We start from the raw sequence: 25,817 nt of genomic DNA, 5'->3' as shown, positions 1-25,817 counted from the left end.
CTTGACATTTCCAAGTGACCTTATGACGTAGGCAATATTATCCCCATGTTATTTTATTTTTGCAACGTCTCTTTTTGATTATAATTTCAAACTTAGGGAAAAGTTGCAGGGTCAGTACGACTAACTCCTGTATGTCCAGCCTGACCAACTGTTCATGTTAACAGCCTCCAACTGTTTTTTTTTTTAATATTTACTTCAGCTTTATAAAAATTTATTTTATTTTATGTGTAGGGGGAGGTAATTAGGTTTGTTTATTTTTAGAGGAGGGGCTGGGGATTGAACCAGGACCTTGTGCATGCTAAGCACACGCTCTACCACCGAGGTACTACCCTCCCCTCGGCACTTTAATGTTGTTAATGTTGGGTACTGGGGTCATCACTACTTAAGACTTTCCTCGTCATGGTTTTTAAAAGATGGATGCTGGATACGGCAGCAAAACATTAAAATGAACTTTTAATGTAATTTTACCCTACCATAGCTTTTACCGTGATTTTGTATATATTCTTAATTTTAGTTCCCTGGTTTTGCACACATAACTGGCCACAAGAGTTTGACAAGCACAGAGATCATGAGAATCCAGAGGCAGACAGACTTTCTCAAGTGAGTATGGCATCTCTTCACCATTTCTTAAGTCCTGCTGAGACACGTTGTGGTCAAAAATAATTTGTTTGGGACATAACAACGGTGCTTGCCCATCCTCAACTGTTTTTATAAATGACACACAGTAAACGACCCTTCCTTAAAGAGTACAGTTGACTTATACATACAGTCTGGAAACCATCATCACAATCAAGAGAATGTTGCATGTATCAAACATTTATTTCTTTTCAGTGCTGAGTAGGATTCCATTGTGTGGATACATCCCAGGGTGTTTATCGTGTCTCCTGTTGATGGACATCTGGGTAGTTTTCAGCTTTCAGGCGTTACAGATAAAGCAGCTGTGAATGCTTGTGTACAAGTGGTCCTGGGCACGTGTACTTGGATTTCCCTTAGGTAAAAGCTGGGAGGGCAAGGGCTAGTCATATGATAGGTGTGCATTTAACTCTTTAAGAAGATCATCAAACTGTTTTCCTAAGAGGTTGCACCATTTTACATTCTCATCGGCCATGTATGAGAGTTTCATCTTGACTAACACCTTTACTTTTAATTTTGGGCTTTTTAGTGAGGTGCTGGTTGTGGTTTTAATTCACATCTCCCTGGGGGCTGGGGGTGGGGTGGGGTGAAATGGGTGAGGGTGGTCAGAAGGTGCCAACTTCCAGTTGTAGAATAAACAGTCCTGGGGATGTAACGCGCAGCATGGTGACTAGGGGTGATGCTACTGTGTTGTGTATTTGAAAGTTGCTAAGAGAGTAAATCTAAGAAGTTTTCATCACAAGAAAAAAATTCACTATATTTGGTGATGGACGTTAACTAGACTTAAACTGCAGTGATCATTTTGCAGTATATACAATTATTGAGTCATTTTGTTGTACACCTGCAGTTAACACAATGTTGTATTGCTTAAGTCTTCTCTGTCCTGACTGATTTTGTCTGTTGTTTTATCAGTTGTTGAGGAAGTTATACTGAAATCTGTGACTATAATTATGAAGTTGATTCTTTATCCTTGCATTTCTGCCAGTTCTTGCTCGATGTGCCTGAGGCTCTATTATTAAACGTGTAAACCTTTTGGATTCTTACGTCCTGTTGCTGAATCGACCCCTTTATCGTTACGAAATAACCTTTTTTAACCTTGATAATATTCTTTGCTCAGAAATCAAATTTGTCTTACATTAACAGCCATTCCTGCTTTCTTTTGATTAGTATTTGCCTGATGTGTTTTTTTCATCCTTTTATTTTTAGCCTATTTGTATTTTTCTGTTTAAAGCTGGTTTCTTTTAAGCAGCGTGTAGTTAGGTCTTGCTTTTTTAAAAAATCAAAAGTCTCTGCCTTTTAATTGGGGTGTTGAGAGTATTTATTTTTATTCTGCTTGTTATATGTTTGAATTTAAGCCAGCCATCATGCTGTTGTTTTCTGTTTGTCTTATCTATACTTTGTTGCCCTTTTCTTTTTTTCCTGCTTTCTTTTGGATTAATTGGGTACGTTTTATGGTTCCATTTTATTTTGTGTCCTTTGTTGGCTTATTAGCTGTGCGTTCTGTTTTAGTAGTTGCCGTAGGGTTTGTAATACACATTTTTACCTTATCACTGTCTGTCTGCCAGTGACCTCATGCCGCTTCCTACAGAGCGTGTGCGCTTTATGACAGCGGCTTTCCAGGAACTGCGTAACACAGCCTTTGTGCTTTTGTGGTCATTTATCTGACTTCTACAAATATTGTGAACCCCACAATACTGTATTACTTTTATTTGGTATAATCAATTTTCTACCATACTATATACTTTTATTGTGCTAAAATTTATGTGAATAAAAGTTACCATTTTGACAATTTTTAAGTATACAGTTTAGTGACGTTAAGTACATTCACAATGTTGGGCAACCATCCCCATGATCCATTTCCAGAACTTTTTCATCATCCTAAACAGAATTCAGTTCCCATTAAACAGTAACTCCTGGTGACCCACTCCCTCCAGCCCCTGGTGACCTCTGTTCTGTTTTCTGTTCCCATGAATTTGCCCGTTCTAGTTACCGCGTGTAAGTGGAGCCAGACAGCATTTGTCCCTGTGTGTCTGACTTATTTCACTAGCTTAATATTTTCAAGGTTCATCCATGCTGTAGCATGGATCAGAATTTTATTCCATATTAAAGATAAAAAATATTCCACTGTACGTACACGCCACATTCATTTCGTTTCTCCATTCACCTGTTGATGGACGTTTGGGTTGTTTCCACCTTCTGACTATTTTGAATAATGCTGCTCTGAATATTGGTGTCCAAGTATCTCTTTTTGTTTTTTGAAGTTAATTTTGTCTTTTATTTGCCAGTGTAACTTAACTGCAGTGGCTTGCAAACTTTTTTGACCTAAAGAATACATTTTACATTACAATCCAACACACACATACACATATATAACATATGTACATAACTGAAACCAAAGCTTTGCCCAAAATGTTTACCCTGAGTTTTCTTGTTTTTAAGACTTTTTTTTTTAATAGCAGTTTTAGGTTTACAACAAAATTGACAGGATGGTACAGAAATTTCCCGGACTCCCTCCCCACACATGCGCATAGGCATTATTTTTATTGACCAGAGTGGTACTTTTTTTTTTAAACTAAGGATGAACGTACTTTGACACATCATAATCACCAAAGTCCACAGTCCACCTTAGTTTGGACAAAAGTATAATAACATAGGTCTCCATCGTTGTAGTGTCATACAGAATATTTTCATTGCTCTCCAGAATGGCATGTGGAATCTCTTTTTTCCCTTGAAAAGAGGTTCAAAGCCTTCATGTCTACAAGACCACTCATGGCCCACCCGCACGTGGACCCGACAGGCTATAGGTGGCAGACTCCCCCGCTCAGTACCGTGGCTTTTCTTCCAATACTGAGCTCTGTCCCCCGGGTCCTGCCCAGCAGCCACATGGAGGTGCAGGGGGATGCGTGGAGGGTATGTGTTCATAGGAAGGCCCGACAGTTTGTGCCCCTCATCATAATGAACCCAAATTCCTATTGGGTGTGTTGTAAACAGAAAAGCCATTTCTTCAGGCCCCGTGCTCTGAGCACACCCCAACAAGTACCTCTTTTAGTTTCTATTTGCAGTTCTTTTGGGTTTTTACCTAGGACTGGAATTTCTGGATTATGTGGTAATTTTTTGTCTAACTTTTTGAGGAACTGCTGAATTTTTTCATAGCAGCTGCCCTTTCCTTTCCCACCAGAAGTACACAAGGGTTCAGTTTCTCCACATCCTCGCCAGCACTCACTTTCTATTTTTCTAACAGTCATCCTAATGGACGGAAAGTGCATTTCATGTGGGTCTGATTTGCGTCTCCCTAATGGCAAGCGACTAGCATCGTCTCTGGAGTAACATCCAGTGACTTGACTTGGGTTGTTTGTTTTTTATTGTTAGTTGCAGGAGTTTTTAATATATTCTGGATGTGGATCCCCTAACAGATTCACGATTTGCAGAAATTTCCTCCCATCTCTAGGTTGTCTTTTAAATCTCTTGATTGTATTTTTTTGATGAACAGATTTTTATGATGTTCAATTTATCCATTTCTTTTGTTGCCTGTGCTTTTGGGATCACATCCAAGAAATCATTGCCAAATCCAGCGTCATGAAGCTTTCCCCTTAGGTGTCCTTTTGCGAGATTTATAGATTTACCTCTCACATTTAGGTCTTTGATCCATTTTGAGTTTTGGTTTTTTTTTTTTTTTTGCTGTTTTTTATTGAAGTATAGTCAGAAGTATAGTTAGTTACGGTGTGTCAGTCTCTGGTGTATATGTCCCAGTCATGCATATACATACATATTCATTTTCATATTCCTTTTCATTAAAGATTATTACAAGATATTGAATATAGTTCCCTGTGCTATACAGAACATTCAAAAAATATTTTGGGGGGTAATTTATGTTTTTATTTATTTGTTTAGTTTAATGGAGGTGCTGGGGATTGAACCCCGGACCTTGTACATGCTAGGCACGTACTCTACCACTGAGCTATAGCCTCCCCCAAGTTAGTTGTTGTATATGGTGTAAGGTAAGGTTCCATCTTCATTCTTTGCATGTAGATAGCCAGTATTCCCAGCACACTGTTGAAGACTGTCCTTTCACCAAGTGGACTCCAGCACAAAGGCTGGTGACTGTTGAGAGGCCATGGTGGAGACTGGTGTAGGCAACCGAGCTGTCCAGTGTCCTAACATCAGAGCTGCTGAGCAGCAGTCCGGGTGGGTCGGAGGAGCAGGGCCCCCGCCTGCCTGGAGAGGCATGGCAGCAGCAGTGGCAGCCACAGGGAAGTCCAGTCCCAGGGGCCCTGTCGCTTTGGCTGATGTCCAGAACCAAGTAGGCGGGCGAAGGCTAAAGGATCAAGTGCCCAGGAAATGGGGCCAGATGTCGCTGGGGCGGGGCCTCGGGCTCTGCCCAGGTGAGTGAAGACAGAGGCAGGGACCCTGCAGAGCGCCAGGTGAGAGCACCGCCACTCAGCCTGGCCTCAGGGCTCAGGTCGGAAGTCAGAGAAGTTCAGCGGGGCCATGACGAGTTCCCAGGGCCGGCCTCACACACGCCCAGTCCGACATGGGGGGACAAGCCAGCCGCGCTGGGAAGCGGGGCCAGGGCTGCTGGCGGCCGCCTGCTGCGGGCAGGAAGTGAGACGCGCCTGGCCTCCAGGTGGCGGGCACCGTGCTTCCAGCTGGGAGGCCACTTTGTGATAAAGTGACTAGAGACGCATCTCCCGTCTTGAGTTTGTTCTATAGCCTTTGAGAGTGTTCTGCTTTCGTTTTATCTTGTGTAGAAAATGTTTGAATGCTCTTAGGTTTTCGCTTGCCTTCTCAACGTGCCCTCACGGCCAGTCGGGAACCTCTTTTGTCGTAGGTGTGCCAACTGCCTCGTGCCCCGCCCATCCGACCCCTTCGCTCGCTTCTGTCTGGAGTGTGGCTCTCCTGTCCCGCCCATATTTGGCTGTCGTCTCCCGCCCCCGGAAGGAGCACAGGTGAGCAGCAGAATCCTTACATTAATATCCTTTGGTTTCTCTGGTCTTTGTAGCAGCAGCACCGCGCCTGGCACTCGGGAACCACAAACACAAAGACTTGTTGAAAAGGTTACTGGCAAATGAATCTCTTACAATCCAGACTCCCACTTAGGAATGAAAAGGCTTGTTTCCAGTGTGGCCTTCCCTCTTCCCTTCGTGTGGCCTTGAAGAAGCGTAGGCTCAGAAAAAGACTGAAATCTTTTTATTTCAGTGACGCACGCTCAGATAAATTCATGTGTCCTACTCATAGGATTCTGTTCGTAACTTGGGGACAATAAGGGAATATATTCTAGAAATAAATGATAAAAAGTCCTAATCACAAGTCTGTGTACCCATGAGATACATCATTCCGTCCAAAAAAGCTGTTTATATAGGCTGTAGATTGATCAGTGTGTCTAAATGGAAAAGTTTTAGCCGAGTGTAGGTCATGATCAATACTATTTAGTCTGTAGTTAGTGAGAAAACGTACTTGGCTTACTAAAAATCAAAACCTTCACCAAAATGTGTTCACCTTTTACGCACTTGATGCTCTGGGGCTTTTTGCACTAAGGTTTACAAAATGAAATGAAAGGACCTGTGGGGCTGACTGGAAAATGACCATTTCAAAAAGACAGTCACCAAGAAAAAGTCACTTATTCAGCAAGTTCAAAGTCTAGAGTTTAAGAATTGAGTTTCCGCTTCAAGCAGGGGGTTAGATGGTAAATGGATATGCTGTAGAAATTCGTGTATTTCTGTGATAGATTTTGAACTCCTTGAAGAAGATAACACAGCAAATCAAATGTGAGCAGGTCTCACTGGTTTGAGTTTTCCCTGCTTCTATTCGTTGGTATGACGTCAAAGTTAATTTTCACTGGCCTGAGAACAGATTTTTCAGACCTTTCTTTGCTGTTACTGGGAGAAAAGCTTATCAGAGATGATAAATATTTAAAATGATGACCTTTGAAACATGTATGCTGCTTGTAACTTTATTAATGCGCCCTAATGTGTAACAGCTTGTCACTTAAACTGCTACGTCCTTAACTGTGCCCTGCTCCCCTCTGGGTTTCTGGGATTCAAAGTGGGTGACTCCTGCTTCTGGGATCTCAGACGCAGGACACTCAGTAGAGATGCAGAGGTGTGCCTGTCAGCTCCAGATCCTCTCTCCATCATCCTGCCTTGTGGTGCTGGAACTGGACCTGCAAGCGTTTCTCCCTTACCAGCTGGCCCGAGGTTCATTTCTGTCAGGAGAGGCACATCGCTGTGGAGGGCACGGCAGGAGCATGGGCTTGGCTCCTCCTGTTTCTGGCATGCTTCCCCTTCTCTTTGCTCTGAGGGTGCTCGGCTAACCTGCTGGTCACCTAATTGTGCTGGACCCCGTGAACAGCTTCTTGGGATGCTGTGGGGTCCACGGGTACCCCGCCAGCTTCCAGACAGTCTCCCGGTGGGCGGTTTCCTGGCAAGTTTCATCAGCAGCCCTGCCAGCCCCCTAGAGGGAGATTCCTGATGAGTTTCATAGGACCCCCGGGTCGCTTTCTGCCCGCAGCTCTGGTCTGTGTCACCGCAGTGAATTCTCTGCCAACCAGTGGGTGACAGAAACACCCAGTTCAGTAAGATTCCATCCTCTTTGGGCTCTCTGCTTCAGCCATGGGCGTCACGGCTCCTCTCTGTCTCGGGTAGTCCTGTGTTCTTCAGAGTTTGCTTTACGCATTGGTGGCTTATCCTCTGTTATTAGCTAATAGCTATTTATGTTACACTTGCCCTGTTCAGACTATCCTGGGGGAAATCCGTAGTGTGAAGTGGCATCACAACAAGTCAGGCTGCCATGTGGGGCTGGCAGGGACGCAGTGTCAGCTGAAACAAGCCTCTTGAGTGGCCAGGTGGCTGCGGCATGTGACTCTCGTGGCGGCGGTGATGACCGCGAGCACCGGGGTGTGGATGGAGTCCCCTGAGCACCTGCGAGCATCGTGGAGACTGACAAGCACAGGACCTTTAACTCACAGTCTGAGACCCAGAGGGCTCCCATGGCAGCCCTAAAGGAACCCATTTCTTGTAACTCCAGGGCCATACTGAGGAGATCAAACACGAAATATAATTGTATATGTTGGTGAGTTGCAGCATCAGCTGAATTCACGTCATCACCACATTTCTTTTGTGAAAGTTAGAGTATACACTGGGACAGAGTGGGATCCTGAAACTTCACAATCGTGATTCCCTGAATTGCTCTGCGCTTCAGGCAGGTGGATGAGCTTGCCCTCCTGGCTGAAGTCGCTGGCCTTCCTTTCCTTGAAATCTCGGTGCTAACCTCACCTGGGGCAGTGGCCTTGAAAGGGGATGCGGATTCTCCTAAGACTCCCCACAGCCCTGAGGCACCCACGGCCCAGTCCCATCCCAGCGAGCTGCAGAGGGACAGGTGCACACTGTGATCCAGGGGAAAAGCTCACACACGAACAGAAGAGCACAATTTTGCTCATATATATTGGCAGAATCTTGGGGAACAAGTGTGGGAGTAGGTTTTAAATGAGTCAGAACATAGCACTAAATTGGGCCAAATTCACTGATATGCATGCACCTTCTGTGGTTGCTGGGCTGACTGTATGTGCTGGCTGCTGGCGCTGGGGGCGGCTCCAGGCTTTTTTGGTTGGCTGGCTAATGCTTGGACTCAACAGGAGCCTATGTTTAGTGAGACAGGGACACCAGGACACCCCTGATGTCATGTTGGAGTCGGTTTATCACGTGTGCCCTCTATCCCCGCCAACTCTCACCTGCATTTCACAAGAAGGCCCAGAAGACACTTCCTTCACTCGGGCGTCAAGGAATACGTTCACGAAAGGAGCGCCTGCACCCTGGAGAAGTTCCCTGGCTGCTTTCCTTCGGTGGTCAGACGTGATCACTGAGGGGTGCTGCCACTGAGACGGGCTCCCCGATTTCGGGTGGCTAGTGGGATTCCAGGGCATCAGAGGTCAAGGGCAGCGCTTACCTGCCAAAGACCAGGTGGGCACACGTATTGTTAGAGGCAGCGGTGACGTATCGGCAGTCAGAGTCTGACCACGGCATTCCCAAGAATGAGCTAGATGGGCAGTCTACTAGCGTATTGCTTGTTTTATATAATAGGGAAGGAAAAAAAGGCACGATTTATAGCCAAAAACATGACTGGAGTCTCCACAATGGAACATCCAAGTCTGTCATCCAGTTTCAAGACTTAAGTCAACTCACAAACCCACAGCTCCCTGATCGAAGGGAGGCTGGGTCTCCTTGAGGACAGACCCTCCGTCACTGCGAGTACGTGTCATAAATCATCCTTGAAGCCTTTTCCACATGGGCCTGTTGCCTGCACTAGGGTGACTATGCCTTGGAGAAGAGGAAATGCCCAAGCCTTTGGGGAATTACTAGATATCAGCTCTGAACTGATGCTAATTCTCAGAGATCCAGAACACTCCTGTGGTCCACCGGTAGACGGTGGGGTGCAGACTGGTCAGATGATAAATGGAGTCTGAAGCTCAAGGCTGACTCATAGTTTTTGCTTGGTGTACTCTGGGGACTTAGGTTCGTGTACTTTTACAATTGCTGTGTCTTCCTGATTTATTGACCCTTGTGTCATCACAAAATGTCTTTGTGTCTAGCAATATTTCTTGTTTTTAAAGTCCCTTTTCCCCTTGAGATTTATGTAGCTACCCTGGCTCTCTTATGGTTACTATTTGCATTATGTGTCTTTTTCTATACTTTTACTTTCAACCTACGTGTATCTTAGAATCTAGGGCATGTCTCCAGTAGACAGCATATAGTTGGGTCTTGCAATTTTATCCAGTCTGACAGTCTCTGCCTTTTAAGTGTGGTGTTTAGTCCACTCACATTTAATGCCTTTATTGATGTGGTTGGGTTTACATATGCTATTTTGCTGTCTGTTTTCTATTTGTTTCATGTTGTTTTGTTCTTTTGTTCTCCTTTGCTTCCTTCTTTTGTGTTAAATAATTTTTAGTGTGCCATTTTAATTTGTATTTTGATTTTTAAAAATATTTTCCAAAGTGATTTTCTAATAGTGCTTCAGGATTACAACATACACCTTAATTTCTCAGCCTATTTCAGAATAATTTAACTGAAATCCAGTAAAACGCAGACATTTTGCTTTACTATATCTCCTTTTCCTCCCCACTTCTTTATCTTTTGTATATTGTCATCTATATTACATCTATTATAAGCTGAAAATGCAGTGTTAAACACTCTTACATCATTTAAAGATGAGAAAAGGTGTTCATGGAGTCAGTTATATTTACCAACATATTCATTATGTCTGGCCTCTCATTTCGCCACTTCTTTCCTGGGAACTCAGGTTATCTTCCAGCGTGACTGACTTTCAGCCTGAAGGACTTCCTTTACTCCAGGCACAGCTGTGTTTATCTGAGAATGTTTATTTTTACCTTCACTTGTGAAAGATAGTTTTACTGGATGTGAAATCCTTTGTTGGCCAGTTATTTTTCCTTTCAGCCGTTTGACTGTGTCATTCTACTGCTTTCTGGCTGCCATAGTTTTTGAGGTATAAGTAGTTTCTTCTCTTGCTGCTTTCAGCATTTTCTCTTTGTCTTTGGTGCCCACCAGTTTGACCGCCGTGTGCCTCGGTGTGGCTCCCTTTGTGTTTATCTTTCTTGGGATTGATTGAGTTCATTGGGTCTGTGGATTAATGTTTTTCTTCAAATATGGGAAGTTTTTGGCCATTGTTTTTTCGAATTCATTTCTGCCCTTTTTTCTCCCCTCCGCTTCTGGGACTCCCATCACACGTATGCTGGCATTCTTGATGTTGCCCCAGAGGTCTTTGATGATCTGTTTATTGTCTTCAATCTTTTTCCTCTGTTCTTCAGATTTGAAAATTTCTGTTGAACTGTATTCAAGTTCGCTGGTTCTTCTGTCACTTTTTTTTTTTTTTTTTTGATGGAGTTACTGGGGATTGAACCCAGGACCTCGTGCATGCTAAGCATGCATTCTACCACTAAAATATACCCCCACCCCCACTTCTGTCATTTCTGATCTTCTATTGAGTCCCTCTGGCAGTTTTTTTTTGTTTTTTTTTTTTTTTACTTTGGTTATTTTCCTTTTCAGCTCTAGGTTTTGATTTGTTTTTTTAAAAATAATTTCTTTTTATTGAGAGTCACTATTTTTCAGATCACTGTTATCATACCCTCCCCCTTTCCCTTGTTTTATTTTTAAGCCTGGGATGACTCCTGGGTGTGCATAGCTTGGTGTTCAACTTGGTCAAAAGATTGTGCCAGAAGTTGTGCTCAAACACCTTGGTCCTTAGGGAGGTGGGTAAAGCTCAGTGGTAAAGTGCATGCTTGGCATACACAAGGTCCTGGGTTCAACCCCCAGTAACTCCATTAAAAAGAAATCTTAAAAAAAACCACCCCCAAACCCAAACACCTTGGTCCTTTAAGGTTTCCACTCTCTGCTGCTGGATCTGTAATGGGCTGGCTGGAACATTCAAACTTCATGCTGTTTTCAAGTCTGCCCCAGCTCTGACTTTGTGCTGAGCTGTGTTGCATCTCCAGGTGCAGCTGCGGATGTGTGGGTGGCTTGGACCCACTCGGGGTGTTGCTGCACAGGTGAGCGTCCCCCAGCCAACCAGGGGCGTGTGGGGAGATAATCAACCCCCCTATAGATTTGTCGACTTCCTCACTCCATCAGGCTGTGAGCTATTCTTTCTTTATTTTTCCTTTCCTTTTCTTTCTCTTTACTCCGATCTTTTCTACAATAAACATGTTTTTACCTTAATAGGAAAAAAAAATTTTTAAGATGGTAATTATAAAAAATTTTTTTTACAAGAGCAGATTAAACCTTACATTTTAAGATCTACTTACACCTTCAGTTTTTGCATCCCAACACGAACCTGACCTCTTTCTCTGTGCAGATGGGCCTGTGTGTGGAGTGTGGGAGCCTGGTGCCCATGAACACTCCCATCTGTGTGGTGTGTGAGGCCCCGCTTGCTCAGCAGCTGCAGCCGCAGGCCAGCCTCCGCTTGAAGGTAATGAAACGCGATTCCGTAAAAGCACGAGGAAGATAGATAGAAATTAACGTTTGAACAGTTAAATGTCTGTCTTCAGCTGTTGGAATCAGCTCACCGTTGATAAGCTAAAAACCGTTGGACAGAATCCACTCTCATTTTTGGAAAGGCACACTGTCCAAGAGTTTAACTTGCCGACAAGATCTAAATGTTAAGGGAGATACATAGAATGTGTTCCCTGAACATAGATTTGGAGAATAAATTGGGCCACAGCTACCGTAGATAATTTCTTACTTTGTCTATTTAAACTTGAGCATTGTAATGAATATTGACCTTTAATCTTGTCCTTAAATTCACTTCATGCTTTTGTTTGCTTTGTTTGATTATGGGTCTCTATTACGTAGAAAAGAAGGAATGCAACTAGTCACATGGATAAAAAGTATCATCGTGAACATTCAAAAAATCTTCTTAAGCAAATGACATCATGCGTTAACTTTTTTTTTTGTATGTTTGTTACAGAACATACAAATGTATCTTTCCTTCATTTTTCAATTTCCAGTCCATTTGCTCCTTTTATTTTTAATTTTTTTCCAAGACAGTCAAGTTTTTTTTGTATATATATATTTTTATTAAAGTATAGTCAGTTTCCAATGTTGTGTCAATTTCTGGTGCACAGCACAATGCTTCAGTCATACATGAACATACATATATTTGTTTTCATATTCTTTTTCACCATAAGTTACTACAAGATATCGAATATAGTTTCCTGCACTACACAGCATGAACTTGTTTATCTATTATATATATATCAGCTAGTATTTGCAAATCTCTGGCTCCCACCTTTTCCCCTCCTACCCCTTCTCCCTGCTGCCCGGTAACCACAAGTTTCTTCTCTATGTCTGAGAGTCTGTTTTTGTTTTGCAAATAAGTTTGTTTGTCTTTTTTTTTTCTTTTAGATTCCACATATAAGTGATATATGGTGTTCTTTCTCTTTCTGGCTTATTTCACTTAGAATGACAATCTCCAGGTCCATTTATATTGCTGCAAATGATATTATTTTATTCTTTTTCATGGCTGAGTAGTATCCCATCATGTAAATATACCACAACTTCTTTAGCCAGTCGTCTGTTGATGAACATTTAGGTTGTGTCCATGCCTTGGCTATTGTAAATAGTGCTACTGTGAACACTGGGGTGCATGTATCTTTTTGAATTAAGGTTCCCGCTGGATATGTGCCCAGGAGTGGAATTGCTGGATCAAGACAGTCATGTTTTATTAAGTCAGAGGGTTTAAAAGGTGTGTCATAGGGGTGGAGCAAAAGGAGGAGGGATTAAAATTAATATAAACAAGTAACTCTTGATGTCGCTGGGACCAAGATCACTACTTGAAAGTCCCCCTCCATGCAGAGGGAGAAACGAACACCTACTGAATACAATTAATACAAACAGAGGCAGGAGAGAGGAGATGCTCACACAGGAAAGTATAAATGGGCTGGGGGTGGGGTGGGGGTAACCACCTATCCAGGACCCAAAATCCAGCTGGTGGTGCGATGAGGAAATCATCTCCAAACCTCACAGTTCAGACCCCACGATTCAGCATAAATGTGGGAAGACGTCACTCCCAAGCTCCGCAAGCCAACCGCCAGCCGCGGATGGGCGGCTCGGCGCAGGGAAGTCGGGGCCCGGAGGCGGGTTCCCATCTTCCCGGGCTGGCGCGTGTGAGCGGTGCGCTGTCCTGACAGCCTTCTCCCCCTCTACCTCCTTTTAACTTGACCTCAGGTAAAGGTCACCAGAGGATGGAATAGATCTAATAAAGACAACTTTGGGGGTAAAAAAAAGCAAGAGTTTTTAGCAATAAGGGAAGTGTGTGGACTTCGCATACATTGGAACTGCAACACCCCTAAACTGGCCTGGTGGATTCCCTGTGGGCAAAATGTATTGAAGTTTATGAGGGAAAAGGCAAGTCCACTTTTTCTTGCACGTCCCAGCTATGCCTTCACTGTGAAAAGTCCTAAAGTGTCCCAGGTGGTGCAAACCTTCCAAAGTGAGATTTTGAAGAACTGGCTGGGCCAGAGTCGGGTGGATGAAACTTTACTCATCTTTTTGTTGGATGACTATTTTCAATCATAAGAAACTTTCAAAATGGCTGCAGGAAGCCACCAGGCAGGGCTGGAGCCCTGTCTCCAGACTTCTTACATGTGAGGGAGAGAAATCAGCTTCTCTCTTTAAGATTTCCCTTCTTTGAAACTAAATCCCTGTTTTATGTTGATTTGCGTATTTCTATTTGTCATGATAGTGCTTGCATTCTATTTGACGTACGAAGCAAATAAACCTTTCATTTTAAACAAACAAGCAAACAAACAAACAAAAAAAAAACAGAAGAAAGAAGAAAAGCCCTGAGTACCCAGGGCTCACCCTTGGAGGGACAAGGCAGAACCTGGGGAAACTGGGTGAACTTGAAGGCTGCCCCACGCGAGGGAGGACTTGTTTAAATATTTAGCATCCTCACTAAGGCAGTCTGATGGTGGTCTTAGTCCCAGATCGTCCCTAGGAACACATACGAATCTGTGACTGTAGCGTTTCTGTGGGTCGTGGCCACTGCTCTTCAAGCAAGGGAGCCGTGATGGCATGTGTCAGAAAGCCGCCGCTGGAAGCGCCAGGAAAGCCTGTTGAGCAAGGAGGCTGTGCTTACTGGGCCTGACGCAGTGAGAAAAACGGCCACTCTGACCCCTGGTATCTCAGAAGGGAGAAGACAGGGAAGGCTTTCAGTACTGCAGTTGGGTGATTTTAAAGAGAATTGGACAAGAGTGAACCCTGAGGTCAATTATGGACTTTGGGTGATGATGTGTCAGTGTAGGTTCATTGGTTGTAACAAATGTACCATCTGGTGCGGGATGTCGATAGTGGGGCGGGGGGTGTGTGTGTGTAAAGGGAATGTATGGGGACTCCCTGTAAATTTTGCTCAGTTTTGATGTAGACCTAAAACTGCTCTAAAAAATAGTTTATTAATTAAAAAAAATTTAAGAGAGTTTTGCAAGGCAGGATTGAAATTGGGCAGAGTTAGTTTAGATTGGGCAAAGTTATGATATGCTAGTTTTAAATTTTTATTTACTTCAATACAGATTTTACATCTTTAAGGTGGTGAGTTTTTGATAGACATATACATGCTGAAATGACTCCTACAGTCAAGCTCATTGACATACCCATCTTTGTATCCTGGAAATGTGCTTAGAGAGTAGACTTCAAGTCTGCCACCACACACACACACACACACACACACACACACAGACACACATGAGCACACAGATGGTTCTGGACTGTGGGTCCCGCAAGCTGAGGGTCTTGAGGTGGGCCACTGGGGTTAATAGGTGAGCAGTTTCACTTGGTTTACACTTTTCTCTTTCCCAGGTGAGTATCTCCTGCAGCAAACAGCTAGACTGTCTTGTTTGATCTCACCATTATTTAATACAGGGCCAGGAAATTTGTTTCGCTTCTCAGTGGGTCAGTGGGTTTCACCACATCAGGAAGATCACTGCCCTAAATCTCACAGAAAAGCTCTGACGATTGCAGGTTATGCGGTGGAGACTGTAAGCAAGTGTGAAGAAAGCTGGAACCAGGGGGTCAGGACCCACTGAGTTCAAGTCCATGGTTCTCTGCCATTTTGGGTGGCGGTCAGTCGGCCTCTGCCCTCTAGGAATTCTCTGGGCTGGGAACTGTGGTTTCCTGGGTTGGCTCAGGTTCCTAGAAGGACCCTGGAGTCGTTTATGTAAGCGGAACTTGAGAAAGACTTGGCAAGACCAGGGACTCCAGTAGCCTCCCTGGTGGCATTGGGACAAAACCCCCAGGAGTTGGCCTTTCTTTTTCTTGATGGCCTCCTTTACCTGTGCCAGATGCAGAACATGCTACGTCAGTTTCAGGACACCTGGGAACACAGGTACTGGAGTAGAAGGGAACATCTGAGTGTCACAGGTCATTGACAATTGAAGGAGATCGTGTCCTGAGAGGGCGGAATAGGCCAGTGACTGAACAGCTGTTAGCAAACCCTGTCAGGCTATTTTAACCACCTTTTCTTTTCCTCTGTTTTTTTCTGGATTGCAATTTAGCCCCAAGTTCCTGACTCGGAAGGTTGCATTTACCACTCATTAATAAGGTGGTCTTTAAACTACAGACCAAACCCAAATTCATATTTAATGTAAAGCCCCACGGGGGAGACCCCAGTCCAAGAACTAGATTGCTTGTAAACGTATACTCTCTTGCTGCTCTTGGGTCTTCCTATTTATTGTTCAAGCCAGGAGATGGAAAACGTACTGATGAGCGTGTTTTCTGCACTGAAAAGAATAATCACACCCATACTCAGCACAAAATACTCAGTTTGCCTTCCTGATGCCAGATGAATACTCTCTTTCAGGTTTTTTCATTTTGAGGTTTATTTCTTTTAAAACGTATTCATTTGTCTGATGCTGTTTATGTTGTAATAATTTCTAAACCAACCCAATTTCAGGGTCTGAGTGTTGGCATAGGGCTGGCTGATTGGCTGGAAAGACTGCTTAATGGCTTTTTTTGCACAGCAGTTTGCTCAGAGAAACACGTATTTCTTATTCTCTGTTTTACTTCTTCCTTTCCAATTTGAATTCCTTTTCTTTCTTTTTCTTCTCTACTGTGGCTAGAACTTCCAATTCTATGTTGAGTAAAAGTGGCGAGAGTGGGCACCCTCGTCTTGTTCCTGATCCTAGAGGGAGTGCTTTCAGCTTTTCCCCGTTGAGTATGATGTTAGCTGTGGGTTTATCGTGTATGGCCTTTATTATGTTATTATGTTCCCTCTATACCCACTTTCTGGAGAGTTTTTATCATAAATGGATGTTGACTTTTATTAAAAACTTTTTCTGCATCTATTGAGATGATCATACGGTTTTTATTCTTCAGTTAATGTGGTGTATCACACTGATTGATTTGCAGATACTGAAAAATTCTTGCATCCCTGGGGTAAATCCTAGTTGATCATGCTGTATGATTCTTTTGATGTTTTATTGGATTTGGTTTGCTAATATTTTGCTGAGGATTTTTGCATCTGTGTTCATTTATTCTCTGTTTTCAAGGAGAAAGTGATCTGCCGCACCTGTGGCACAGGGAATCCCGCTCACCTGAGATACTGTGTCACCTGTGAGGGGGCCCTGCCATCAGCACAAGAGGTAGGTTGGCTGCATGTGCCAGTCCTGTATTTTAGTGGCTGATAAATGTTCAGTGTTAATGATAACAAAGAAATATAATCTGCAGAGTGGGGAGGACGTCTGGTGGGGGAAGGTAGTTTTGTTTGTTTGTTTGTTTGTTTTGTTTAATGGAGGGACTGGGGATTGAACCCAGGACCTCATACACACTAAGCACGCGCTCTCCCAGTGAGCTATACCCTCCCCCAACTTTGGGGTTTATTGAATACTTTTTAGAATTATATTTTAACTGTCCTATTAGCTTTTTAGCTGTATTTCTTGGCATTATTCTCAAATAGTTGCCCTCATGATTAAAATATACATCTTTAAAATTTCAGTCTAATTCGTTGTTATCACACCACATCAGGTGGAACACAGAAATCTTACAACTGTATAGGCTCGTCCTTCTCCCTCGTCCTTCATGGCCCAGTTACGTACATCATAAACCCTTCGAGAATGTTGTGGTTTCTGTTTTAAACAATTATATAGTTTAAAAGAAATTAAGAGAAAAAAGCAAAAAGCTCAAAACTTTTTTTTGAATTTACACAGACATTTACCATTTCATCATCCTTTTCTGAGGACCCGAGTTTTTCTCTAACATCATTTCCCTCCAGACATAACTCTCTTTATGGTTTCTTATAGTGCAGGTCTACTGGCAGTGAATTCTCTTACTTTTCTTTTGTCTGAATAAGGCTTTATTTTACTTTCGTCCTCAAAGGGCAGTTTTGATGGGTGCACAGCTCTGGGTTGACAGTTACTTTTCCTTCAGAACTTTACGGATGTTCTACTCTCCGTGGTTTCTGATCAGAAGCTGGATGTTAATCAGATTGATGTTACCACATATGTGATGTGTCATTTTTCTCTGTTGCTTTTAAGATTTTTTAAAAAATCTTTGGTTTTCAAAGATTCGGCTATAATGTGCTTCTGTGTGAGCCTCTCTGTGATTACTTTCGTTGGTGTTCACTGAGCATCTTTTAACTGTAAATTTCTGTCTTTAATCAAATTTGGGAATTGTTTAGCCATGATTTAATGATTTTTGGGGGGCACTACTCAGCTTGTGCTGTTCTTCTTGGACTCCATGTTCACATCTCTTGAATTGCTTGATATAATCTAACAGGTCCCTGAGGTTTTTCTACTTCTAAAAGATTTTTCTCTTCTTTACATTGTATAATTTCTACTGATCTATCATCAAGTTCACTTATGTTTTCCTTTATCATCTTGTTTCAGCTGTTAAGTACATCTGGTATATATTTTATTTCAAATATTATATTATTCCATTTTAGAATTTTCATTTGTTTCTCTGTATTGTTTTATTTCTCTGCTGAGGTTGCCCATCTTTTTGTTCATTCTGGGAAGAAGAGATGCTGTAACATTCTGGTTGCTAGTTCCGACCGCAGATTCCTCCTGGAGTTGGGTTCAGTTGACCCTCTTGCCTTTTGAGAGGCGTTCGTCCTAGTGCATTCCAGGTAGTGCGTCTCCCAAACCAGGCACGTTTACTACGACCTGCTGAAGTGACGCAAAGCAAAACAAACAACAGCAAAACCCCAGCACGCATCAGAGAATGGTCACAGAATCCAGGAGCACCACAGTCTAATGTGTGTGATGCCAGGATTCAATGGAAAATTCCTCAACATCCTAAAACTAAAAGCCAAGAGAACCGCATGGTTTAGAGGGGAGGGGAGCGGAAAGCCTGGTCTCTGCTGAGATACTTTGCCTTTGGCTGAGCTGCTTTGAGTGTTCCGTGCGTGTGTCATTCAGGGGTCCATAAGAGATGTGAATACACAGAATTTGGGGGATCCCCCTCTCTTACACTGTCTTTCTGGGCATGTCCCATCTCCTCAGTAACCAAATATCCCCTAGCTGCAGTTTTCTGATTATCCTAGCCAGAAATACTGCCCTTTACGCAACACTTCACTGGCACTGCACGGACCGCCCTTAGCCCCGGGCTAAACACCGTGAAGATGCGCACTGACTTTGTATAACCACCCTCCTCCGTGCGTGGACTTGCTACAAGAGTCCATCTGCTCCTGTTCATTCGCCAGTGCCTTCACGTATCATGAGAAGATGTTATAGGTGTTTCTGTGGACGAGCCGTTTGGTATGGCCTTACTCCATTATTACCAGGAGGAAAATCTGTATGTTTTTAAAAAGGGTTATTTCTGTTACATAACATATGTTTCTGAGGCTAAGGAGCTGACACATTTAGTAAGAAAACGCATCTCTTCCCAAAGCAAATTTGATGTAATTGTAGGATAGTCTTCTTGTTGAAAGAGAGAGAAAAATACTGAGATATTCACATACTCAGTTATCAACTGAATCAATTACTCACTGATTAGTTGATTGACAGGTAACTACTTGAATGACCCCCATGGTGCCAAGGCCACGGGGCTGAGCTAGTGGGGGGAAATGTGAAATGTTAGTCCTTTCCCTTAAAGAAATGAGGATCTGGTGGCAAGTACGGTGAGGAGGGAAGGAACCTTCCCTGTGCTGAGCACCCCCACGTGCCTCACTGCAGTTAACTATCCAAAGTCCCCCCGCAGACATCCCCTCCGTGAGGAAGCTGTTGTAGTGCAGAGGCTGCATGGAGTCGTGGGTAAAAGCCAGGCTTCCGAGCCGGATGGTCTGGGTTCAACCTGGGGTCTCCCCTTCTCAGTGCTTCAGTTTCCCTCCTCTGTAACACAGGATGTGGGGGTCCCGGGGCGGTGCTCAAAACAGCGCCTGCGCCGAGTGGGTGATCAGGACTGTCATCCCCACGGGTTTGATGGGAAAACCTCTTCCTAGGCAACAGTGAGTTAATAGCAAGGAACAAAGATTCTAATCCAGGGCTACCTGACAAAGTCTCGGAAACCCTCATGAAACAGCCCCATCTCCCTCCCCACAAATAACATAATTCTTCTCATGGGTCAGGAGTGGAAAGTAAATTCACATTTCTAGATCGAAACCAGACTCCAAAGGAGAGAGGCTGAACCTCACTTTCTCTGCTAATCCTGTCACAGTGAACAGCAGTGGGCATGCTGCCTTTGGTGTTAAAGGTCCTGGGACATCCAGCTGTGTGAGGCACCAGTTTCACTGACTTCCCATGGAGCGCGTGTACTAACTTGTACTAGTTTCTTAACTGGTGAAGCTCGTCATAGTTTTACTCTTTGGGGCAAAAATACCTTATATCCTTGCACTGCTTGGGGGCTTTCTTCTTTCCCAGTTGGGAGGGGGATGGAGAACGTGGGGTTGACCTGCCTGCACATGCGGTGTGTTCACCAGTCCACCTGCCGAGCAGGGGAGCTCCTCCCCCACCCACTCAGGGACGGAGACCATTTCCTGCTCGAAACGTGGTTGCCGGAATCGCCGGGAAGCTTGCTTCTGCGATTAGTGTGAGCCACAGTCGGTGTTTTTAAAACAGCTTCTCTGTGCCTCCTGGCCACCCCAGAGCCAGGCTCCTCCTCTGCCACAGCCTTGCAGAAATCACTTCCTGGGACTGGGTACTAGCACCTATTTATGTAAGAATCTGGAGAGAGAGATAAATTAGTTCTTTTAAATTGAGAAGGTCAAATGTCCATCAACACATGAATGGATAAAGAACATGTTTTTTATATATACATATATATATGTAATATAGTGTATACACACACACACACACGCACGCACACATGAAATACTACTCAGCCATAAAAAAGGAATGCAATAATGCCATTTGCAACAACATGGATGGACCTAGAGATTGTCATACTAAATGAAGTAAGCCAGACAGAAAAAGACAAACACCATATGATGTCACTCATATGTGGAATCTAAAATACGACACAAACAAACTTATTTACAAAACAGAAACAGACTCACAGATGTAGAAAACAAACTGATGGTTACTTTGGGGGAAAGGGAGGTAGGAATAAGTTGGGAATTCGGGATGAACAGATACACACTACTGTATATAAAATAAACAAGAACCTACCGTACAGCACAGGGAACTACATTCAATAGCTTGTAGTAACCTGTAATGGAAAAGAATATGAAAAAGAATATATATGTAACTGAATCACTATGCTGTACACCAGAAACTAGCACAACGTTATAAATCAACTCTACTTCAATTAAAAAAGAAAAGCCGCCTTGCTTGCTGTACAGTCTGTATCTGCAGGTTCCACATCAGTGGATTCAACCAACTGTGGACTGAAAATATTCTGGAAATAATAGTTCCAGGAAATTCCAAAAGGTAAAACTTGAATTTGCTGCCCATGGCCAACTATTTACATAGCATTTACAGTGCACTGGGTACTATAAGTGATCTAGAGATGATTTAAAGTATACAGAAGAAGCGGGTGGGAAGGGATAAACTGGGAGTTCCGGATTTGTAGATTCTAACTACTATATATAAAATAGGTAAACAAGAAGTTTCTTCTGTAGAGCACAGGCAACGATATTCAATACAATATCTTGTGATAACCTATGATGGAAAAGAATCTAAAAAAGAGTATCTATCTATCTATCTATCTAACTAAAACTGAATCACTTTGCTGAATTATTGTAAGTCAACTATACTTCAATAAAAAAACTCGAGAAGGTCTCTCATTGTGTTAATTTGCTTTTCTATGAGGTTGTACCTTTTTACTCATTTAATGACTATTTGGTATTTCTTCTTTTACAAATTACCTGCTTACCTTTTTAATAAGACACTCGGAGTTATTTATCTGAATAAGTGTCACATGTAAATAAGCAGAAGGTTTTGTGTGAAGGGTTAGTCTCCCTGCCCATCCTAGTCCCACAGCCCCTTCCCCCAGAAGTCATCCCTGGAAACACTTCCTGAGGTCTTCTTTCGGCCATTCGATGCATTAATAGGTAAACTGGTAGTTTAGTATGAACACTGACCCAGTTCTTTTCACCTGGCAATGCACCTTGTAACTTCCTCATTGTTTTCAGCGGCCTCACGATACCCCGCTGTCTGTACGTACCGCGGTGTGTCTAGGCCATCTCCTAGTGCTGGGCCTTTAGGCTGTTTCCAGTTATTTTTTGTAAAACCACAATCCTGCAGGGCGTGGTCTTGAGTATACTTCTTTGTGTATTTGTCCATCTGTCGGATAAATTCCAGAAGGCAGAATTGCAGGGTCAGAGGGTAAAGGCGTGTGTTCTTTTGATGGCCGCAGACTGTATGATATGGGAATCACTTGCACGGGAAAGTTGTGTCTCTAATATTCATGAAAACATAAAAATGTTTTCTGTCCTCCAGCCTGGCGCTCCCACTGGCTACTCTGTCTGCTCTAACTGTGGGGCCAGCAATCACCCGTCTGCCCGATTCTGTGGCTCCTGCGGGATTTATGTGAAGTCCTTGGCCAGACTCAGCGTGGAGAGCAGCGCGGCTCCAGCTGCCGGAGAACCCGGCGCCTTCGCCGAGGTGAGGCCTCCGCGGTGGTGAGAACGGGTGCACAGGAAGCGGCTGTGACTCTGGATTCGTGTCCTCTGCCCTGTAAACCAACCCAGGGGAAAAGAGCCACCACATGGGGACCTTCCACAGGGACTTTCGGCTCGGGGTTAAATAACTTCAACCCATTTGGGTTTTAAACACTCGAGTGATTTCTCCAGGATTCAAAGATGTAAATATGCATTATCTACAGTAATCGAGGACTACATTTGCAAGGAAGTAGGTGTAATGTCATTAGGAAGATTTAAAATACGCGGGACAGGTGTACTTCTCATCCCTTCAATTTCTTCTGTCGCTCACCGAGAACGTCCCCCTGCTCCTTTCTATTTTAGGAAACTTACATTGGGTATATGACCATTCTTAGCAACTGGGGATAGTTGAGGAAAATCTCCCAAGGTTATTTTAATTATTTAAAAATTTTTTTTCTTTCCCATTTTTAAAAATTGAAGTATAGTTGATTTTCAGTGTCGTAGTAGTTTCTGGTATACAGCGTAGTGTTTCAGTTATACATATAAATATATATATATATATATATATATATATATATATTCTTTTTCATTGTAAGTTACTACAAGCCATTGAATTTAGTTCCCTGTGCTGTACAGTAGGACTCCCAAGATTATTTTTAGAAGGACTTAATCTCTAACCAGCTTCGTGTTAGCCTTTTATGAATTTCTCTAAGCTACAGAAAGGCATTTTCAGGTTTCTTCTTATTCCTTCATTAGAAGAATCTGAAGATTGATAATTGTTAGAGAGAATGCACGTGCACTCAGCAACTTTACATTCATTTTTAGGGAGTTTACGCCTTAACCCAGATGGAAAGACTTACCAGATCTTGGGGCTGACTGCCAATAGCCCAGGTGGCCCCTTCGTGCAAATGAGACAAGGTGTTTTTCCTGCCATCTGTTGGAAATTGATTGTAATATACTAATTTTGTTAGACATTTTCATCCATCTACCAGAAGTATTGTCCTAATAAATGCACAAATATACGATGTCCGCCATGTCGATGTTACACCTTTAGATGCAGTGCTGTTGTGCTGTGCACAACATACACCACCTCCCATGGAGGTCCTCTCAGGTCCCCAGGCCCAGGTGCAGGAGAGTGTCTCAGAAAATGTTGGTGCCCAGTGGTTGAGTGTGGATGGAGAGTAAAGTCTATGTTCCGCTGGATTGTAGAGCTGAGAGTGTAGATTTCTTCCTAGCCTCAGGCGGTAGGACAGGGAACAGCAGTTGGTTTGTTGGTTTGTGAATCTGAGATAGTCCGTGGCTGGGAGTGGCCGGGAAAAACAAGCCAGGAGGATGAAGCCAGGGCTGAAAACCCCTCTTTAGTTGAAAGTATAGCTTTTTGGAGATCCTTCTACTTCTGATTAGAGCTGTTTTCAGTGAGTAAAATGGAGAACTAATTATATTACGTTATTTTATTATTATTTTATGTTTTCTGCCTTGCTCATAGCCTCGATCTGCCTGGCAGCCCCTAAATGTTCCTTCGCCCAAACTGGATGCTGGGACCAAGAAGGATACAGGCACACAGACCACCGGCCTGTTCTACCCATCTGGGACGCTTCTAGCCAAGAAGGAGCTGGAAATGACTTCCCAAAAGCAGAGACAGGAGAAAATGAGTGACCACAAACCTCTCCTCACAGCCGTCAGCCCAGGACGAGGTGAGACACCCCCGCTTCTCAGGAGCGGACCCACTCTCTCTCCGAAAGAAAATTTCATTTTTTTTTCTCTCCTTTTGATTTCACTTTTATGGACAAGAAATAAATGCCTTTAATTTTCTTTTTTCCCCAGTAGTTTTTGCTAGTATGGATAATAGCACTTCCTTAAGCTTTTACCGTGTTTTGACTCATAGCCTCAGATCTAGTTTGTAAATCAAATAGCACGTAAGGATTCCTGCTGTGAACGTAGAAACGCTGTGAGTCTGGGTTGTTACATCGTCTGCCATTGTCTCTTTTTTCATTGTCGTCAAATTCACATAACATAAAGTTCACCATCTTGCAGTGCAATCCAGTGGCATTTGGTACACGAGCGACCCTATACAATCATCACCACTCTCTATTTCCAGAACACTTTCATCACCCCAAAGTAAACTCCATACGCTTTAAGTACCACTCTTTACATCTCCCTCCCAAGTGCTTAGTAACCACTCACCTGCCTTCCGTCTTCGCGGACTTGCTTATTCTGGGCATACAAGTGGGAGCACATAACATGTGGTCTTGTGCGCCTGCCTTCTTGCACGTAGTATAATGCTTTCAAGCTTTGTTCATGTAGCATGTTTTCAGTACTTCATTTTTGCTTTTATACTGAGTGATATTCTGTTGTATGGATATAGGACATCTGTTTATCTGTTCATCAGTAATGGATGTTTGAGTTGTGTCCACTTTTTGACTGTTAGGAATAATGCCACTGTCAACATTCATGTAGAAATTTTTCTGTGGTATATGTTTTTATTTCTCTTGGATGTATACGTAGGAATGCCGTTGCTGAGTCAAATGGTAACATTGTGTGTAACTTTTTGAGGAACTTCCAGACTGCTTTCCAAAGTGGCTGCACTGTTTTACATTCTGATCAGCTGTGCACAAGGGTACAGATTTCTCCATATCCTTGTTAACACTTTTCCATTATAACCATCCGATCTGACTTTCTCATTATAACCATCCTAGTGGGTGTAGCGTGGGATCTCATTATGGGTTTGATTAGCATTTTCTTGATGACTAATGATGCTGAGCATCATTTCGTCTGAGTTATTTAATTTATTAGTGTATAATTATTCACAGGATTCCTTAACAATCCTTTTTATTTCAGTAAGGTTGGTGGTAATATTCCCTGCCTAATTTCTGATTCTAGCAATTTGAGTCATTTCTTCTTGTGAGTCTAGATAAAGGTTTGTTAATTTTTAAAGAACCAACTTTGGGTTTTCATTTTTCCTACTGTTTTTCTGTTCTGTCTTTCATTAATTTCCACTCTAATCTTCATTATTTCCTTCTTTCCTCTTGCTTTAGGTTGAGTTTGCTCTTTTTCTAGTTTCTTAAGATCAAAGGTTCAGATCTTGATTTGAGATCTTTCGTCTTTTAATGTAGGCATTCACAACTATAAATTTCCCTGTGAGCACTGGTCTCACTGCATCCCGTACATTTTAGTGTGTTGTAGCTTCATTTTCTTTCAGCAATTTCCCTTGTGGTTTCTTCTTTGACCCACTGGTTGTTTAAGAGTTACTTAATTTCCAAATATTTGTGAGTTCCCCCAAGTTCTGTCTGTTACTAATTTCTAATTTCCTTCTATTGGTATCAGAGACACACTTTGTACGATTTTAATCCTTTTAAAATCCTTTTTATTGAGACTTGACACGGCCTAACATATGGTCTGTCTTGGAGAATATTCCATGTGCCCTTGAGAAGAATACATATTCTGCTGTTTGGGGGTAAAATGTTCTGTAGATGTCCCGCAGGTCCAGCTGGTTTGGAGTGCTGTTCATGTGTGCTCCTCCTTGTTGACCTTCTGCCTGGTTGTTCTACCCGTACTGAAAATGGGGGATTAGGGTGTCCAACCATTATTGCCGAACTGTCTGCTTCTCCCATCGTTTCCATCCGTTTTTGCTTCATGTGTTTTGGTGATCT

At 43.0% G+C, this 25,817-nt stretch overlaps 1 protein-coding gene and 1 non-coding gene across 5 annotated transcripts in view; one reads left to right on the top strand and one right to left on the bottom strand.

Annotated features, from left to right (window-relative positions):
• The window catches only part of DZANK1 (double zinc ribbon and ankyrin repeat domains 1), a 69,645-nt gene that overhangs the window by 20,096 nt on the left and 23,732 nt on the right, over positions 1–25,817 (top strand). For 3 of the 4 annotated variants that reach the window (XM_031434298.2, XM_031434299.2, XM_031434297.2), the window contains exons 7-12: positions 515–600; positions 5,462–5,579; positions 11,494–11,607; positions 16,682–16,774; positions 22,007–22,171; positions 23,654–23,861. In XM_031434298.2, the coding sequence (XP_031290158.2) occupies positions 515–600; positions 5,462–5,579; positions 11,494–11,607; positions 16,682–16,774; positions 22,007–22,171; positions 23,654–23,861 (784 nt within the window). The remainder of the gene's footprint in view (positions 1–514; positions 601–5,461; positions 5,580–11,493; positions 11,608–16,681; positions 16,775–22,006; positions 22,172–23,653; positions 23,862–25,817) is intronic. The other variant, XM_031434300.2, reaches the window with a different exon arrangement.
• Positions 3,535–3,664, bottom strand: LOC116147563 (small nucleolar RNA SNORA11). The gene has a single exon (XR_004131122.2). It is a non-coding gene; the product is annotated as a small nucleolar RNA SNORA11 (small nucleolar RNA).

This window comes from Camelus dromedarius, chromosome 18 (assembly GCF_036321535.1).
Source record: "Camelus dromedarius isolate mCamDro1 chromosome 18, mCamDro1.pat, whole genome shotgun sequence".
Classification (NCBI taxonomy): domain Eukaryota; kingdom Metazoa; phylum Chordata; class Mammalia; order Artiodactyla; family Camelidae; genus Camelus; species Camelus dromedarius.
Note: the sequence above shows the minus strand (reverse complement) of the source record. Positions and strands in the feature narration are given on the sequence as shown.